Source organism: Watersipora subatra, chromosome 1 (assembly GCF_963576615.1).
Source record: "Watersipora subatra chromosome 1, tzWatSuba1.1, whole genome shotgun sequence".
NCBI lineage: Eukaryota > Metazoa > Bryozoa > Gymnolaemata > Cheilostomatida > Watersiporidae > Watersipora > Watersipora subatra.
Window position 1 is genome coordinate 17,073,967 of NC_088708.1, and position 20,027 is coordinate 17,093,993.

Below are 20,027 nucleotides of genomic sequence, written 5' to 3' on the forward strand. Positions count from 1 at the left end.
GAGCCTATTCCATCCTTTTATGTCCATGAACAGTTATTCAGTTTTTTAGTTATCCGCAGTTAGCCTATTCAGGGATCATTATTGCACCATTTTATTTGAATGCTAGAATATACATGGGTATTACAATGTGTGCCCTTTTAGTAAAGACTGTGTTTCTCTCCTTGCTAAATTAGCATAAGGTAGATTAAGCGTTTAAGTAAATGTATGAACTTACAAATATTAATTAATGGAAACAAATCTTCTAAGTTAAGAGGTGTCTGAAACTATATTATAATCAAACTGACACAAGACAAACATGTCAATTTAAAGCCAAAGATAAGCTGTAGATAGATAAGATTTGGTTACCTTTGATAAAGTTACATACAACATAAAGTAGTTGAAAAGTAGTTCTACTTTTCAAAATAGATGTCGATGCAAGGGTTTTAACTCTTTTTACTTGAACTTCTCACTGCTATATAAAAATTCATATGTAATGCACTTTTTCACAGATATCAATGCCACGGAGCTATGAGAAAAACCAGTGAACACAAACAGAAAAGCTGTTATGACTGGCAGGTAATGATGCACAATCTAGTGCAACTTTGAAATTTTAGAATTTGACAAATCAAATAACATATTTTGGCGGTAATGTACCAGTAGTTTTTCTATGGCACAGGGAGTAATAATTTGTATGTTCAACTATTGCTTTTTTTAGGAAAAAATGTTTAAGAGGGTGTAAGGCTAACGGCACCGGCAAAATTGCCATGGTTACTTCTTTATTTGATGCAGTTTTAATCATTGTCATTTGTATTTTAGATACAGCTTTAAAACACCAGGTGCTTTGCTAAAAAATTCCAGATCTGAAGAATTTCAACCATCCCCTGTAACAGAAAAGGCTCCCAACAAGCAGCTATTAGTGCCCACAAACAATTCCCATTTGTCTCCTAACTGCACACATTTGCCTGAACAAAATAATGCCTCCAACAAAGCAACCAATACTTTCACAAGAGCCATCCAAGATTCAGGTTTTAAAAAAAGCAATCAACATCGAAGGAAGAGTTTCCCATTTGCCTCAGCCGCTGCTTGCCAGTTGAATACTAACGATTTCAGTGATGATGAAATTCAGTTTCTGTCTGAGCATGCTGGAAAGTCATCAAGTGTTTCCAGCTTTAAGGTAAATAGGGAAAAGACATGTTAGGTATCAAGAAGTAGTTCTCATTTATGGCTTTACTCAATTATGTGTATCAGATAGTGATTTGACGAAATAGAATGTGTAGAATATATAGAAAATAGAATGTGTCATAGCATTACTGGAACATCAATCATTTTTAGCTTCAGTCTCATTGTTCTGAAATGGAGAATCATTCACTTCTCATTGCAGTGTATTTTGTAGGAGGCTCCAACTAAGCAAATGAAAATCACTAATTTATGGAAGAATTCTAAGCCGAGGTCTAACAGCCCTAACCAACATAATCCAGCAACTACCAACTCAAAAACTACAGGGTTTCCAACAAGCCAGTCATCTCCAGAAAAGTCAAAGAAAAAGTCTGCATGCGTAAAGAACATTAAAAGTGCTTCTGTTTCACGTATTTCTGCAAATGATAACAATTTGTCTGCATCACCTCCCAAGAGCAACAAAAATGCTTTGAATGCTGCTACAAATAAAGATCAAACTCCATATCTCCCGGTTAAAGCTGCAGTTTGTCGACTTTCCAAGAAGCAAGTTTGTGATTCCTCACAAAATAGCATTAGAAATGACAAAGATTATAAAATTAGTTCAGGATCTTCTTCATTGTTGTCAAGTCCTAACAATAAAAGTAGAAGATCTTCCAAACAGAAACTCCCACAGAGCAAATCTGAGTTACAGTCTGAGAGCGATATTGGGAAGAAGTTTGGTTTAGACAATATTATTGGTGCATCAGTGAAAGCCTCGACATCTAAGGGAACTCCAACATCTGCTATTAGCCCAACTTTTCCAGCTAATCGAAAAGAAAGTAAATATTCTAAACCAAACACGTCGTCACCTTCTTTAGGAAGCACGTCTAACACCCAATCAGCAGTTGTCACAAAAAGGTAATTATTATATTTTTAACACTTGGCTTGAAATATATTTGAAAATTTTAGCATGTTGTGTTTTACATGCTTTTTTAGATTTGCAAGGAACAGCTTGATTCCATGTCCCTTTTAAGATTGTCATTCACCATTTTAGTAACATATTTTCTAACTTTTTACAGGGTAGGTTCAAAACTTGCCAATAACTCTCAATTATTAGCTACTCCAAGTGCAGTCCATAGTACACCTCCTACATCTCAAATCTCACAAACAGTCATTCAATCACTATCTGTAAGTTTGACCTACTTTATTTACTTCCCATGATTCCGTTCTTACGCTTCCGTTTAATCGTTTCACTACGACTTGTCACTATGCTCATAAAATGTGTGTACCTGATAATCATATCTGTGAAATAGTAAGCTGTACGTATTCTTTTGCTAGCAAACACCACCAATCGATAGGCTGTCCTTGAGAAGATCACAATGGGACACAATGAATCAGATTTGCCGTATTGTAAAATCCAATAATCTCACTGAATCTGTCAAATCTGCGAAGGAAACCAGATTGCTAACGTCTCTTCTTAAAAAATGGTGAGTCAGTCCTGCAAATATTCAACAAAATACCAACCGTAACTATACGGTGGGTCGTGTTTCACATTCACTTGTCAGGTTTTTTTTCATTGTGTAATAGAAATAATGTGCTACAAATATAATTAATTTTTCTATTTTTAGTCATTTAATACAGATATACATTCCGGATACACGATTGGTTGTTTACATTGTCTTGTGTCGCCATCTTCTAATGCCAATGTCTAAACATCTTAAATAGTTTATCTATTTAGTGTAATGATGAAACTTCTTTGTTTCAGGGAACTTCTATCATCACATCTGAATTCACAATCACCTCAAACTTCACAGCAATTTGCGGCAGATCTGAACCTCTCAGCAAGTTCTTCTATAGCATCTCAACAATCAGGTGAAGGATGCACTAGTTTTTATTGACACAGAATGGTTTACTTTTTGCTGAATCTTATACAATAAAGAATCGTGGCAGCCATCGTGGCAAGGTGTGCAGGTGTCATGGCAGTCATTGTCACCTCCCCATCATAATATTGCTCATTTTTATAATACGATCTCAAGTTTCTGGTAAACTACATCTAGATGTACTAATAGAGACATCTATATGAGATGTAGTCTATGCATATACAGAAATGCATGTACACCTAGAAAGTTGTAGTAGTCTAATTAAAGGTTTTTCAATTTTGCAACATGTTCAGTTAAAGTCTGTACATTCAACTAAATGAAAAAATTGATACAGCTTAACATCCGAATAGTAATAATAGTAATTCGTTTTAGGTGCTTATTGCAGGTAAATAGGAAATACTTTTAATCTTAAATTTTATGATATTTTGTATTTAAATTTATCAGCTATTGGTCACCTCATACTGTTTGCCTGACGTATAAATGCGCTTGATTGTAAGAATGATCCATCTGTAGCAATAAAAATATGAGTAAATCTATTTTGAAAAAATTTTATCAACCAAAAAATGTCAATGAAAATCCATGCGATTTCACTGTTTGACTGGGCTACTTACTTACTAAGGGTTACTTTTTCATAGCAAAAGAATAAAATATTTGTGAATTGTATTAAAAAGAACACATGGCTCTTGGTGGATAATAAGCAAAAGCGTCATAAGTTTTCACCTGCTTCAGTTTCAAATCAACAAAAAAAATTTGCTTTGTTGTTGATAATTGCACATGACCACACTTTCATAGATTTATCGCTTGCATGACCACACTTTCATAGATTTATCGCTTGCATGACCACACTTTCATAGATTTATCGCTTACATGACCACACTTTCATAGATTTATCGCTTGCATGACCACACTTTCATAGATTTATCGCTTACATGACCACACTTTCATAGATTTATCGCTTACATGACCACACTTTCATAGATTTATCGCTTACCTGACCACACTTTCATAGATTTATCGCTTACCTGACCACACTTTCATAGATTTATCGCTTACCTGACCACACTTTCATAGATTTATCGCTTACATGACCACACTTTCATAGATTTATCGCTTGCATGACCACACTTTCATAGATTTATCGCTTGCATGACCACACTTTCATAGATTTATCGCTTACCTGACCACACTTTCATAGATTTATCGCTTACCTGATGTTATAAAATATGTTAATGGATGTTTGTGAGTTAAAATGAGTTACAATACTTCTAGAAGTTTTTCCAAAGGGAGCACGAGCTTCGCAAAATAAAATTTCAACTATAAAAATAATATTAACAGTTTTGATATCTGCCTACAAAGACAGTAATGTAGTGTCACTTGCTAGTATTCTCACTTAATTGTAACATTTGAGTTTGATAATTAGAGTTGGGAAAGAACTGCGATAGAGCTGTGACACCCGCATCAACGGCATAGGAACTAACTTGTCACTTTAATGCAGATTTTCTGCAATGCCACAGTTCAGTACCACCGGCCTATGATCAGTAGATTGTTGGGTCGAATCACACAAGGACCACTGGTGATGTTAGTAAGGGCATCCAATCACAATTGCTCTTGCGCTTCAACTAACGACAGTGTTAGTATTACAACAAGATATTTCTGGCAGCAATAACTCCACAATGAGTGGGAAAATCTAGTAGAAGCAAAACAAATCAGCAATGCCTTACACCATAATAAGCCAATTAGCAATGCATTACACCATAATAAGCCAATTAGCAATGCATTACACCATAATAAGCCAATCATACGCAGTAGATGCTATGACTAAAGAGCAAGCCTACCGCTACTATTATAACCATAATAATATGGTATTTATATTTATTCGTGATAACAAAAGGCACTTTAACAAGAGTTGGTTACTGCATTTTATAAGCTTTTATTGAATATCACAATGATGCATTAGTTAGTTTCACCCGAAGTACTATTATTTTATTAGGGTTTTTTCCAAGAAATCATTGCAGCTGTTCACAAACCTGAAAGCCACATTTCTAGTGACCATTGAGATTATGTTATATCTCTTGATGCGTTGTAGCTAGCAAAGTGAGTGAGGGTGACAATGAAGTCAAGGCTGTGCATCAAGCTATGGTAGAGGCAACCCAGAAGACTATACCTGAGGTAAATGCTATTATTGGAATCAATGTGCTAGGATGAAAAATTTTGCGATACGTTAAGCTTGTATTGCTGAGCAACTATGTTTTTGGGCTATAGTAGGAAGTGAAAACCTTGTGATTTGCAGCTTTTAAACAAGATTTGTAAATAGCTTTGTTATCTACATCATGTTAGTGATTGAATTTTAAGCTGATCATGCTATAGATTCTAGATATTACTCCCACAAACTTCAAGTGCACACCAGAAGTTCCCTTAAACTAGTGCACATACCATTTTTTGTATTTTTTACACAAAGGCAAACAGGTAACATGTTGTTATAACTGATGTTTTTAATAGACTAGACTTCTTACTAGACTGTCATAGATTGTTACTCACAAACCTTTGTAGGAAAGAGGGCGACTCTTTGTACCAGAGACTCAGTATGAATTGCGAGGAACATCTGACTTGCCTGCCGCCACTCAAGTCATATCAACTCATTTTCTTGATACTCAAGAAGATGAGAGTCAAACAATTATCAACCCTACACAAACGCAATGGCGGGGGTCAGTGCATATAAGGACATCTGGCTGCAGATGTTAGCCACATGCAGTTAGCGTATCTAAATATTGTTTTTGTTGTATTCTCTCAGATGCTTGTGTTTATTAGTATACTGAACTGAGTGCATGATGAAATGATAAAAAGATATCCCACTTATATAATCATCGGCTTGATAGCAATTTGGCTTTAATAGCAAAAAGGCATTAGTTTCATAAAAGCATGTTAAAAAGCTCTATAGCCAAATATAGCAAATTTACCATTAAAATACATGCTTAGTTGTTTGTGTAGTACATGGTAATGTTCTAACAGCCTTCATGTATGTATATGTCGAATCATTGAAAGTGTAATATGAGTTGTCTGCTCATAGCAAATTACTTGAGCAGACGACTATTCAAACTAACTTTGCTGTGCAGCTCTATCCCCTTCTACCTCCAGTAATTTACTCCGCAATTCAATTTGCATAGCAGATCTTATACCCTTTCTTTTTTGAAGAGAGTTTTTACATTTATAACCCTTTAACCGTGTTCTGATTTTATTTTACCAGAGATAAAATACTCTCAATTATGTACTGTCTTCTTGTGCAACCTTCTCCCTTCTTGAGCATAATAAAGTTCTCACTACATTAAATTACAGGAATGTAGAGTGGATGGAAGATGCTTCTGATTCAGCCAATGGTGAGTCCCATAGTACCATTGCATTTGTAAAGTCATTGAAATGTATTCATACGAATAGTTGACAATGATGTAGCACCTTATCATGTTATTAAAGCGAGTGCTGTGACAGAAGAAGATGTGTTTACAGAGAGTTGGCTGGATGACTCTGACATATTAGCTTCAACCTCTCCTCCAATGCAGACCCTTAATCCTCGTAAGTCTCACAACTGAGTGCTTCATTTGTGAATAATTACAGAGTAGTTGGACATCTGTCAACTTGGTTTATCCTGTTATAGCAAGGTTGCGCCACCTTGAACACCTCTTGTGTTATTCATACGTTTTGCTTTATTGATTGATTATTAACCTGGCATCAATCAGTCTATCAGCAATCTACGTACTGACAAACCTTGACAAAAAGTTCATCTGTTCTAAAAAAAATTCATATGATATTAAAAATATACTTCTAAGAATAGATTTTTTTTAAGTTGTTCCGTAGCAGCGAACCAACAATCAATAGTTTAAATTATTATATATAGCGTTGAAACAAATGGATTATGTAAAAAGATGTAAGAAACTAGAGGAAAAAACCTGAATAATACTTTAAAATTGATTTGATGAAATAATAATCTGGAAAGAGAGGTCTTCATTGTGACTACGCCTTAGAAAGCCATGAACAGAATTGTAGGCTAAATTTGGATGCATAACTTCTAACTTAAACTCGATTTAGTTCAACTTGATTTACATATCTTTATTACTTTTATATTTTATTTTTAATTTTTATTGAATTTTTGCTTTTGTTTACAAAACTGAAATATTTCGAGAAATTTTGGTTATATATTGGAAATATACTTCTAATGCTGAGTCAAATATTTAATTAAATTTACGTCATATGTTAAAAAATTTACATGTAGAGGCCATTGTAAGTTGATTTTTAACTGCATAAACTTTTTATGCTTATCTATGGAAATTGGATAGTTTAATATTTAGGTTTGATGTAATCTTTGGTGTTTCGAGAAGCAATACACGGACACCTACTTATATACATGTATATAATATCTGAAGGGTTTAGTCAGCTTGGATGACTAGACTAGCTAGTGGATGACACAAGCAAGCATGTCATACAAAGCCATGTACATGTAGGCCATGCCTGGCTGCTTAAACATTCAATTTGTTCTTTCAGTTTTATGTTTCAATGTACTTGTTTCTTATAATCTAATTTTTACAGATAATTAAAGAATGTAACAGTCATATCATGCAGCAGACTTTAAATATCATAGGAAAGTTAAAATTTTCATATGCCGTATTCCCAAAAATGGTCAAACACATACATGTTTAATTAATTGAAACCTAACAGAGATGACATTGCAGAATTGTGTGAGCTGATGCAGCTTATTATGGGTGGATACAGGTGTAGCTCAAGAGAGGGCAACTCAAGGTAAAAGCTCAGCCAACTTTATAGATGATCAGAGGGATGATGGGAAATCTGACGAATTTACTGGCTACAATTTCCCTCATAGTCGGGAAATGCTTTCGGTTAGTATTTTGCGGTGTTTTCTAACCCTGTATGTGATGGTAGTTGCCTGTCGCGTGCATAGCCTGAGAATGAAGTGTTTATCAAATTTAAAAAAGGTGTCTATAAACAAGTCTGCGCGTTAGTAATTCTTAGTGCACACTTTTTCAATTTTTATTTGCAAGTTCTCAAGATAACGTGCTAGTAAGCAATCCTAACACACATTACCCTTATTCCAGAAGGTAAGCACACCTGTGATGCATATTAGCTCATGTAAGAAAGACTCAACCTCATTGACTAACTTGTTGTAGATATTCAATGCCACCTTTGGTCTTCATAACTTCAGGCACAATCAACTACAGGCTGTCAATGCAGCGCTTCTTGGTAAAGATTGCTTCATTCTCATGCCGACAGGTAAGTATTAACACTAGGTGGCTGATTCCAACAGGTGACAAATACATGCGTAGTTGGAATGGCTGAGTAATGTCAGCTGGTCAGTGGTTCCAACAATTGACATCATTTTCGATGTAGAAAGTTAAATCTGTCATTGAACCATATTCAGGTCAGACACTCCATCAACACTACAGTGTACAGCAGAATTCTTTGTTCATAGTCACCAAATGTCAGAGGCCATTTAAAGCATTAGCTTTTGTGTAACCTGATAAAATGTACATGAGAATGTTTTGCCATAAAAACATCCACAGTCTCAACGTGCCGTTTGATAATGTGTCTCTGTGATAACCTCTCTATATTATTTGTCTTGAATAGTATGTGAGATTATGTGTATGTCAAATGTAGAGTCGGGACTGTAGATATATATAAAGTTGTGAGAATTCATTCACGCATACTAGTCAGGTGACGGTGTATTCTACTTGCTAATTGTGTGTATCAAATCATCATATAGGTGGTGGAAAGAGTCTCTGCTACCAGTTGCCAGCTGTTGTTCTCGTCGGAGTGACTGTAGTTATCTCCCCACTTAAGTCCCTTATCATGGATCAAGTTGAGAAACTAACTTCACTTGATGTAGGTTGATTTATCATCATATAGTTAATGAGATGATTCTCGATTGGAATACCATAAGGTGATCAGCCATTGCATAATTCCTGATGTTTTCTTGTTGATGATTGTTAAACCTTGCTTGTTATCCGCTGCTGTAAATTATAATACTCATATGTTGACTCACTCTGTATAAAGATTTTATGTCATCGATTCCTTTTTCTCTTTCTAGATACCTGCTGCCTCTTTAACAGGCGACTGCTTAGGTGCAGCTGATGCTGTCTACAACAAACTTTATTTACAATACCCAGAATGCAAGCTGCTCTATGTCTGCCCTGAAAAGGTAGGCAGCACTTACTGCAACAGCATAAACTAGCGAATTGTTATGCATTTAGAAACAAATTATTTTGCATTGAATTTGTAGGTACAGCAGTCTATCATTTTAAGACTGTCCTTATGCTAGAAATGTAAAAGAGTTTGTCTCAGGCTTTACCTGCATCTCATGACTTGCTTACTCGCAGGTCATGCAGAGCAACAAGTTTATGACCGCCATGGAACATCTCAATCGGAGAAAAATGCTCTCTAGAATTGTTATTGATGAGGCACACTGTGTGAGTCAGGTGAGCTTATTTCATGTTTCACAGCAATCTATACACCAATAAGGTCATGCTTTATGTCTTCAGACTCGTTAGTAATGTGCATAAGCGTGCACTTGGTTGTCTCACATGATGGCAAAAGAATTAATCTTTCTTCCATTTGTCAACTTAGCAGTGTTTCAGTCAGGATTACTATGCTTTTCAGTGGGGCCATGACTTTCGTCCAGACTACAAAAAACTAAAAACATTACGAGAGAAGTTTCCTGATGTTCCCATGATGGCGCTGACAGCAACAGCAACTCCCAGAGTGAGAAAAGACGTGCTTCACCAGCTGCAGCTACGAGACCCAAAATGGTTAATTATTTCAATCAATCTTGTACAGTAAATGTCCCTTGTCTGAGGGGCTTAAATTATACCATAAATTAGATAGGAAAGGGAGGTTAAGATAATGCAAGAACTTGAGCTAGGTTTAACAAGTGAAAAACTGGGTTAGTATGCAAATATTCGGTAGTATGTTACATGTATAGGGAAAATCGGTGGGTATAAACTGGTAAACCTATGCATCTATATATATTCCTTTCTCATAGTTTGTGGGTATGTGTGTAGTTCCAACTATAGCTATTAAAATCTTGGAATAAAGAATCCATATCGCAGAAGATTTGATCCCGGACCCTCCGGTTCACCAGGCTGACGCCTTACCAATTCAGCAACACAAGCTAGATGGACTCATTAGGCCATATATGTCAGTATATGGGAGCAAATACGCTACAGTTCTCCGTTATGACTGACGCAAAGTCATGAGAAGCGGTAGCTTTAATTAGTAAGCTTACTCAAATTATCCATTGGCAATGTGCCAGGCTAATAGCAAGGGGCAGGCAACTCTCATTACCTCTCTTGTTTATAAGCTGATTTTAATACCCGGTCAACACCGGGTAGCACAGCTAGTATACATACATGTATATGTATATTGCTTGTAAAAATGTTCATTATGTCTATCTTTGGAAAGGTGGTTTGTCAATGTCAGATATGCATATCTGTATAGTATGCATATTCTTGTACTATGCATATCTGTATACTACGCATATCTGTATACTACACATATCTGTATACTACGTATATCTGTATACTACGCATATCTGTATACTATGCATATCTGTATACTACGCATATTTGTATACTACGCAGGTTTGTACAATCCTTCAATCGGATGAATCTCAAATACGCTGTTTTGCCCAAGAAAGGAAAATCATGCGTCGCTGACATACAGAATCTTATCATTTCGAAGTTTAGAGGTCAATCAGGCATTGTCTACTGCCTCAGTAGAAAAGAGTGTGATAATGTGAGTGGCAGAAACCAATCATTTACATGATTTCTGTTTCACACACTTATTATAGTATCTATAGCAGCTACAAGTTTAGATCTGTTGAAAACAAAAATCTAATCGTATTCTTTTATTTTGATTTTTTCACCTTTTCACAATATTCACATGTTATATAGAGGTAATAAGTAGAACTAACGGTTTTTGTAGCTCTAACAACAGAAAATAGTTATTAGCGTTTGCAATTACCATATACGGTAGATGCTCCTACAATGTAAATAATTCATTCCAGGAACGTTTACATTACAAGGGTTTTACATTATACGACCTGTAAAATACATGTAAATTGCCTTAATCCCTTCCAAGATCTTTCCAAACTCACCCTTTGCGCTTTGGCCAAAGGAAAGACTAGACTTAATTATTTAATTTGTTGGCTGTATCGTAACTGCAGTAATGTTGGTTTGCATCGACAAGTTCTTTCCTTTTTCTGTTCAATTTTACTGGTTTTATAGACCACGATTTTGGTAATTTTACAACAAGTTGATGGGAAGCACACATCCATCGTTTATCAAACCAATCGACATTCATTTACAACGATTTGTTTATTTTTTCTTGATGGCGGTCTATTATGCAAAGTAAAACTAATTAAAAATATTTTATATGTCTGCAATAAATCAAAACAAAAATATATTTCTACTACAAAAAGAGCGGTGTCTACCTGTTCGTATTCTATCTATAACCAGGGGTCAAGGTTAGGATAAAAGATAAACTTCCACAATACTCCAACTCGGGAAATTCAGATTGGTAGGCTCACACGGTAACCACCTGCACCTATTCACTGTTTTGTCGACACATCTCATGATCTATCACAACGAACTAGAATGTTTTGGAAGTTGTAAATATAATAGATATAATGCTATACATACATCATTTTTACTCACAAGTGCTGCGAGATAGGCTACAATTCAAATCAATTTTGAGAACTTGCACCAACCTGACCCTTTACATTATATGAAATGTTTTACCTAATAAGAAGCAAAAATGTTACATAATTTTTTTGTTACCTGGAATTTACGTTATAGGTAGGAGGTATACGTTATAGGAGTGTCTAGCATACATAAAATAAAATTCACTGTTTCTCACCCGCAACAGTACTGACACGTTTGATATGCAAAATAAGTGGGTATCAACAAAGATGTTAAGAAGACTGGCCGTTGGTGATTGCTGCGACAGTACAGGGTAAAGGAGCTGACAAATCCTTGAAACTTAACTCACTGTAGCTTCCTATGGTCAACATAAAAAGATAAAATTTTACTGCTTAGCTTTAAGCTTTGACTAATTCAATCATTGAGATCTCACCAGTCAGTAGAACATAACAGAGGCACCGGTCGGCATCAAGATCTCACATTGACTCCATGTGTGCTGCAGGTGGCACAACAACTGCGCAGTGGTGGTGTTCAGGCAGATGCATATCACGCAGGACTTGATGACTCACAGAGGAGTTACATTCAGGGAAGGTGGATCAATGACGACGGCTGTAAGGTGGGCTGACTTAGCCTTTTGACTGCCTTAGCCGTTGACAACTTATAACACCGAGTCAAGTACCTCTAGAACTGAAGTCTATAGACATTCACACAATGATTCTCACACTGATCAGTTAGAATTATCTGTGTTGTATGTATATTGATGTTAAAGCCAATGTTTGCATCGCATTCCATTTTGTTGAGTTTTGCGGTTGACAACACTGATTTTCACAGCTTTTTATTATCGCTTAGGTTGTTTGCGCCACCATCGCCTTTGGCATGGGTATAGATAAAGCTGACGTGCGGTTTGTCTTCCACTACTCATTGCCAAAGTCAGTTGAAGGCTACTACCAGGAGAGTGGGAGGGCTGGCAGGGATGGCCGACTCTCTACCTGCATTCTTTTCTACAACTATTCCGATGTGCCCCGCATGCGAAGGATGATAGAATGTGAGTCGATAATCCGAAGCCTCAGTTTCCAAGACTTGTTTATATTTTTTTTTATAGATGCTAAAGTTGGTCTTGTTGAGCAATTATTTGCACCTTTGACATAAATTTCATTATTACTGTTTTTTAAGCATGGCCTTGTGAGGCTACTTTCACATAGCCATGTGACGCTACTGTCACTTGGCCATGCGACGCTAAGGCTACACTTCATTTTTATTTCAACATGGCTGCATTGCAATCATATGACAGAGATTTTCTCTGAGTTATATGTGCTGCTCATAAAACATTGCTAGCAGTTTACTAGTGGTCTAGAGCGCCTGCCTAACCTGCCAACAACAGTTTAGGGTTTAATTCCCAAGAAAGGTCACTGGTGGTGACAGCAATGACATCCAACCTTAAACTACTCTCCGCAACTGGGCATGTCTTCAGTTATTGAGGTTCCCTTGCCACTGAACTCAGTCATGATTGGCTAGGTCACGGAGACATTGTTTGTACAACAATGCTCTTAAAAAACACGCAGTCTCTGGTTGTACTGAGCAGAGATCATCCTTGACCTACGAGGGATTGCTCACACCCTTGAAGATTAACAGTGCTTGGTTTGCTCATTGCTTGTGCTCGCTTCCTTTTTCAGCTGAGCAGAATGCTACTGTAGAAAGTAAAAAGACACACATGGATAATCTATGGAGAATGGTATCATACTGTGAAAACTCTATGGACTGCAGACGTGTGCAGCAACTAGAGTACTTTGGGGAGTACTTTGACAAGTCACTTTGCAGTGAATACCCTAACGCTGCCTGTGATAACTGCAGCAGCAAGGTATCATGTGATTTATAGTAGCTCATTTATAATAGCAGAGATTAGTAGATAATGGCCTACAGGTTGCACTCATCTCTGATGATTTTCATTTATCATATTCAGTTACATTTTAAATTTTTGCTACATCTTGTTAATTTATGTCTCAAGGTCAAAGGGCTACATGTGCATATCAGTTTTGAAGGCCTGTAAAACACATTATAATTGGTATTCTGGTAGATTTGTTACCTTTCAATAGTGAAATGCACCAAACTTTAGTGAGTTAATTTGTTGACCCGGTTTCCACTTTGTACTCATATATAAAGTAATGTTAACGTTCAATTTCTCATGCCCACACATTGTAGTTATACCAAATACTTAGCTTGTGCTCAGTTAAAATGCCTTTAATTTGTATGTCTCTACTCATGTTTGTCAGCATTGTGTTTCTTTTGCTACAGGATGTTTTTATTGAGAAGGATGTTACAGAAGACGCTAAAAAAGTATGCATTGGTGTAAAGGAACTTTTGGGCCCCGTTTCTAGCAGACCCGCCAACTTCACCCTCAAACACTTAGTCGACATTTTTAGAGGTCTGCATTACTTGTTGTGTCAGTTAGCACTATAATACTCATACCAAACCTGCCAACTTCACCCTCAAACACTTGGTTGATATCTTGAGAGGTCTGCATTGCTTGTTGTGTCCACCATCAGTTCTATTACATTTTCACCTAACAAGTACCAATCTCTCTGCTGAACAATCGTGAACTGGCAATTTTAGCTATTTACTTCCTGATAATTATGAATTACATTTTTATATGGATATTACTAGACTTAATATCTGGATAATTATGAAATTCCTTTTATATAGGTATGTTCAGACCTAAGTACCTGGATTTGCTTAAGAGATCACTCATTTTAGATATCATTTAGTCAAAAAAAGGCTCTTCTGTCATTTTCTTGCAGATAAGATAGTTTTTCGTTGTGCTTTTTTACTGGCGCCTGGTCAATTATTATAAAAGTGTCCTCTTTACACTTGAAGGGTAAAAACTTAATATTGACTTATTGAGGTGTCAAGCTAAAGCGAGCGTAGTGCATACAAGGTGGAATTTATTTGTGATATTTTGGATGGCAGGAGCTCAGACAAGCAAAATAGCTTCCCTCAATCACCAACATAACAGTATGTATGGTGCTGGAACATCCTACTCTAAAACTGATGGAGAGAGGCTGCTAAGAAAGTTAGTCTTGGACAAAGTTCTATGGGAGCAGCTACACATCACAGCCCATGAGAGCACCTGCTGCTACGTGAGACTCGGACCAAGGGCTGCAGATATTATGTGTGGTGGGTTTGTGTATCGTACTGCTTTTCATTATCTAAACACTGCTCTGTCTATGCTCATCGTTCTTTATATTCACATGAGTGAAATATGTTTCACTTTCGGGTATTTGTAGGTTACAACAACTCGAATAAATTTATTTATTAAAAAAAAATTCTAAAACTATTTTTTTATTTATATTTAGTGTGATATATATTTATTGCAATTCTATTTTTTGGTAATTATAGGTAAAATTGCAGACGGGAGCTCCAAAACCTGAAGCTGATATCATTACTTAAATTGTCAGGTTTCTAAATGACTATATCAGCGGCCGCAAACGCAGGTCACATGAGCTCATAACTCCAAATATATTTTAGCATCATGACTTACATGACTAAACTATGACATAAATACAATTTAGTTTGTTTTTTAATTATACTGATGATTTTACGGCGCTACTTTTTGTTTCTCAGAACGAACGACAACTGCTTTTGTTTAAACAACGTATGTTTATCATCATTGTTGAAAGAGCAATACTCGTAGTTGGCCATTATACATTAAGTACAAGCAATTCAAAAGTTTTAACCAGCTGTGATGTCTATTCGTCATCAGCATAACATCAAGCATGACTCATACTCAAAGATGATGAGCTCCGATTACATGAATACATTTATGGTTGCTACTCAAGAAGCAACCAGAAACTTTTTTTTGGTTATAGCCATTGTTTGCAGTTCTTTTTTAAAAAGTTGAACGACGTAAAAACTTTAACTAAGCCAACCATGGCGAGATTCATTATCTGTTACTTATACAGCCTTTATCTGAACTGGTGAATTTTTTCTGTGTTTTGTTAACAAGCCATGTCAAACCGATTGCATTTCTGCTAACTCTGTCGTTTTCCTAACACCCTTCTGTCTATCTCATTGCAATTCATTAACGACAAGTAGTTCACAGTCAATTCGACTTCTTCTCGTGGCAACTGAATCACTGCCATGTTCCAGGAAAGAGGAGGATCACACTGCCAATACAGTCAGCTAAGAAAAGACAGTCATTGTTGAAGGACTCTAAAGACTCTGAACAGTCTTCCATTCTTCAGTTGAGGGAAGATTGTTATGAGCAGCTACTGAATCTCTGCAGACATATAGGTGTGTAGTTGGTGTGTAGCTACTGTATTGTTTGTGTGTTGGTGATGAGGGTGGTGGATGATGGTGTGTAGCTGCTGTGGTGATAGTGTGGGGGTGGCGTAAGGATGTTGGTGTCTAGTTGATGTGGGGGATGGTTTAGGGATGGTGTGTAGTTGATGTAGAAATGGTTTAGGGATGGTGTGTAGTTGATGTGGGAATGGTGTGGATATGGTGTGTAATTAATGTGGAGCTAGTGTGTAGATGGCGTGGGGATGGTGTATGGATGGTGTGTAGCTGGTATGTGGCTCGTGTATGGCTGATGTAGTGGCGGTGTGGGGATGGTGTGTAGTTGGTGTGTGGCTAATGTATGGCTCGTGTGGTGGTGATGTGGGGATGGTGTAGGGATATTTTGTGGTTGATGTGAGACAGGTGTGAGGATGGGTGTAGATGGTATGGGGATGGTGTGTAAATGATGTGGGATGCTGTGTAGTTGTTATGTAATTGAAGTTGATCTGGTGTATTCACAACATTGGGCTGGATGTCATCGGTCTGTGGCTATTGTGGTATTATAGTGGGGTGGTATGTTGATGACACGGTGATAAAGTATAGGACTATAGGTGGTATGAAGCTGTTGCGTAGTATGAGGGGACTGGTGTTGATGACATGGTTATGGTGCGTAGTTAGTTTAGGGCTACTACATAGCTCATATGTAACTGGTCTTAGACCATTGATGCTGTGAGTTTGGTGATCAAGTTGAGCATATATGGTTAATTAATATAGGTTCATGTTATGTCCGGTATCCATATTTGTGTAGTATAGCTATACATTGCAAATGCTATTTGTAGCCAAAGAGCGTAAGATGAATTATACAAATGTATGCACCCCTGCCACACTTCGTATGATGGCTGAGAGACTGCCGATCACTAAGGCTAGCCTCACACAAATAGACGGATTTCCTGATCATAAATACAGCAAGTTCGAGGGTCTCAAATTCTTGAACATTACAACTGAGTTCAACAACAAGGTTTCTCGTAAGTCGATCTAAATAGGATTTCAGGTAATCAGAATATTTGCATGCATTATGTTAAATGCTTTGCCACGTATTTAAACTGTTAAAATGGATTATCATTAATATTTCTAAAATTATATATATTATTGTTGTATTTTTAGTTGTTGTATTTATTGATGCGTTTGTATTTTAAGCTTGTTTTTGTCCACGGTTATTTCTAACTCTTCGCTGCCCAATTAATTGTTTTACCAAACATAATTAAATATTCAGTAAAACCTGAGATTTGACAATGGCCCATTTAAGTTGTCATAGCTTTTGAACCACAAGGTCTATAAATATGATTTTGATACCAAATTAATCATCGAGTTTTACATCAGCTGATGCTATAAAAAATCTACATAAAGGCTACTGAGTCTTGCAGAATGAGCTCAGACACTTTTTTGGCGCTTTTTCCTGAATAATGATTTGAAGAATGTTTGAAGTCAAAAAATTTATCACCATTACTATAGTTTGTGGTATTCAATTTACAGTAGACCCTCTTACAACGTAAATAATGTGTTCCGAGAACGTTTACGTTACAGGTGTTTTACGTTATAAGAACAGTAAAATACATGTAAATTGCCTCATCTATTCTAAGATCGTCCCAAATCCACTCAAGAAGAAAATACAAACTATTGTATATGTTTAAAAAAATAAGTAAAACAAAAATATATATTTACTATTGTAAGAGCATTGTTTGTCCGTCCATTTTTCTGAAGCCAGGGTTAGAGATTAGGATAAAAAATTGATTTCAATGAGACTCCAACTTGTGACATTCAGTTTGGTAGACCAACACTCTAACACCTGTATCAATCGACTGCCTTCAAGTCTTTTTGAATACTTGTGCAGTTACTTATTCTCTTCGCTTTATTGACACACCTGACGATCTCTCATGGCATACTGGGTTGCGAGGGCAGTAGTATTTATATCATATCAGCTGTGCTACCCGGCGTTGCCTGGGTAATAAAAAAGTCTGTGGTCAGAAAATTGATTTGTATTTAACATATAACAACATTTGCCATTCTAACTTTCAAACTGCATATCATGAAAAAGGTTTTGATGGATAGCTTCTGATGGAACAGTAACTTTTTTTATACACACAGACTTTTATGCAAGAATTGTTATTATTAATTCAACATTTTCAAGATTTGTATTTTGTTTTCTCAGTTCAAATTAATTGTATCATTACCGAATCATATTTTATTGTAATCATAGAAAAACAGACTTAATTTAGCTATTACTTGATAATCATTTTACATTTACATCTGAACCCCTTTATAGCTGTTTTATTTGTTCTCTTAATTTATTTCAACTACGCAAAACACTACAAAAACAACTACACAATTGATTCTGGTGCCAATGTAAAAATGGGATATTGTACTGTCTTTGTCTGACCGAACGGAGAGAGAATGTTCTTTCTATAAATATCCATGTGAGAAGAATTTGCCTTGACCCCATATGTAGTAATTGAACCTTACGAAAAAAAAAATTTTGACAGGGACATTGTACCGTGTGGGCGTAATGCTAAAATAATAGCTATAGCTGGACAATCAAAACGACGTATACACATACGACCAATTTTGAGAAATATATATATAGATAGAATAGATACATGTATATATAGGTATATATAATAGATCCCCACCCCTATACATAATTTCTTCTCTCAAGCGCCGCAAGAGAGCAAACGATATTTTTAAGGCTAACTATGAGACTCGTTGTTCGAGTTGCACAAACCCAATGCTTTACTTTATGTAGCATTTGTTATGCAATACCAAGCAAAAACTTTAAATAAATTCTTTATTTTAGTAGAGTGTGTTTTACGAGCGTCTACTGTATTCTTAAAAATGCAATAATCACTGCATTATATTATTAGTTCTATTAATCAATAGAAATCATCAGAAGTTTATTGATCTACAATTTGTCATCAATAAACTTTTGTAGCTGTAATGCGCCTGACATGGCTGGTCATTGCGAAGAAAAAGTTGCAATAAAAAATTTGCGCTTTTGCAAAGTTAAACTTAGCTCTGTATGGGCTGTAAGCATAGTTTCTATTGGCTCATTTAAGAAAGACACTGGCTTACCTACTCACTAATCAGAAACATTTTGTACAAAGCTTACAAAAGCCGCACTACATCATGGCTCTTGGTCATACTCAATTGCTATGCTCGACTGCCTCTACTTTTAGAGCTGTCGGGACAACAGACAGAAGACAGTGAAAAGGAGGAGGATTGGGCAAGTATGTCTATGACCAGCTCATTCGCTATGAAACGTAAGTCAAGCAGTGGGAGGGGCAAGCCTTCAAAAAGAGCTAGAGGTGGGGGCCGTGGTGGCACTTCTCGATATTTCAAATCAAGATCTAAAGGCACCAAGAAAAAGGGGTGAGCTGTTATATAACTAGTACTCTATCTAATAAATAAAAATGTTGCCTCAAATATTCCTCAAGTTGTGAAGAGAATATATCAGCTTGATGTATATCAAGCTGATATATATTAATATACTTCTGCTATGCTGTTACTTCTGCTGTGTATAGCAGAAGTGTCTATCTGTGCCTTTACAAAACATCTTCCATCAAACAGATCTTGTTTTATTTGAAACTGTCAGACGCAGGCCAGCTTTAGTTTTTTAGCTAGCCACAAATTTGATTATTTTATTCAGTTGCCACTTTGTCTATATTGTAGAGTCCAAAGAATAGTGCTATACATAGATTTTGTATACATTTTAGAGCTGGTCGTGGAAGATACAATAGGAGTGGAACCAGCAGAGGCTCCACTACTGCCACCTCATCTTCTCAGAGACCAACAGCTATGAAAGTCTCTGTCACCCGTCCAGGTTTCATGCCCCCACCCACAGTCTCGTCGCGCCACTTGCCTGGTTTAGGCTTCTAGTTTTAAATACGTGTCTTTTTCTTTTATCAATTTTATATTTGTTTTTAGCTTAATACAGCTTGTTTATATTTTTACATATATAATATACATTTATGCAGTAGTAAGTGTTAAT

The 20,027-nt window shown here is 36.3% G+C and overlaps 1 protein-coding gene across 2 annotated transcripts; it reads left to right on the forward strand.

Moving 5' to 3' along the window:
- Nucleotides 1–487: 487 nt before the first annotated feature.
- Nucleotides 488–19,926, forward strand: LOC137392776 (recQ-like DNA helicase BLM). Of its 2 annotated transcripts, none has more exons than XM_068079101.1 (26): nucleotides 488–555; nucleotides 796–1,153; nucleotides 1,373–2,052; nucleotides 2,214–2,322; nucleotides 2,473–2,621; nucleotides 2,900–3,006; nucleotides 5,101–5,183; nucleotides 5,565–5,719; nucleotides 6,348–6,388; nucleotides 6,483–6,581; nucleotides 7,776–7,900; nucleotides 8,189–8,291; nucleotides 8,782–8,900; nucleotides 9,106–9,216; nucleotides 9,395–9,493; nucleotides 9,675–9,823; nucleotides 10,655–10,808; nucleotides 12,216–12,329; nucleotides 12,563–12,758; nucleotides 13,387–13,571; nucleotides 14,006–14,135; nucleotides 14,678–14,884; nucleotides 15,857–16,000; nucleotides 16,825–17,010; nucleotides 19,216–19,408; nucleotides 19,753–19,926. In XM_068079101.1, the coding sequence occupies exons 1-26, from the start codon at nucleotides 545–547 to the stop codon at nucleotides 19,913–19,915; spliced, it is 4,170 nt and encodes a 1,389-aa protein (XP_067935202.1). In that variant the 5' UTR covers nucleotides 488–544; the 3' UTR covers nucleotides 19,916–19,926. The 2 variants fall into 2 exon arrangements, with proteins under 2 accessions (XP_067935202.1, XP_067935210.1); XM_068079109.1 differs by having other exon boundaries at nucleotides 6,516–6,581.
- The last annotated feature ends 101 nt before the right edge of the window (nucleotides 19,927–20,027 follow it).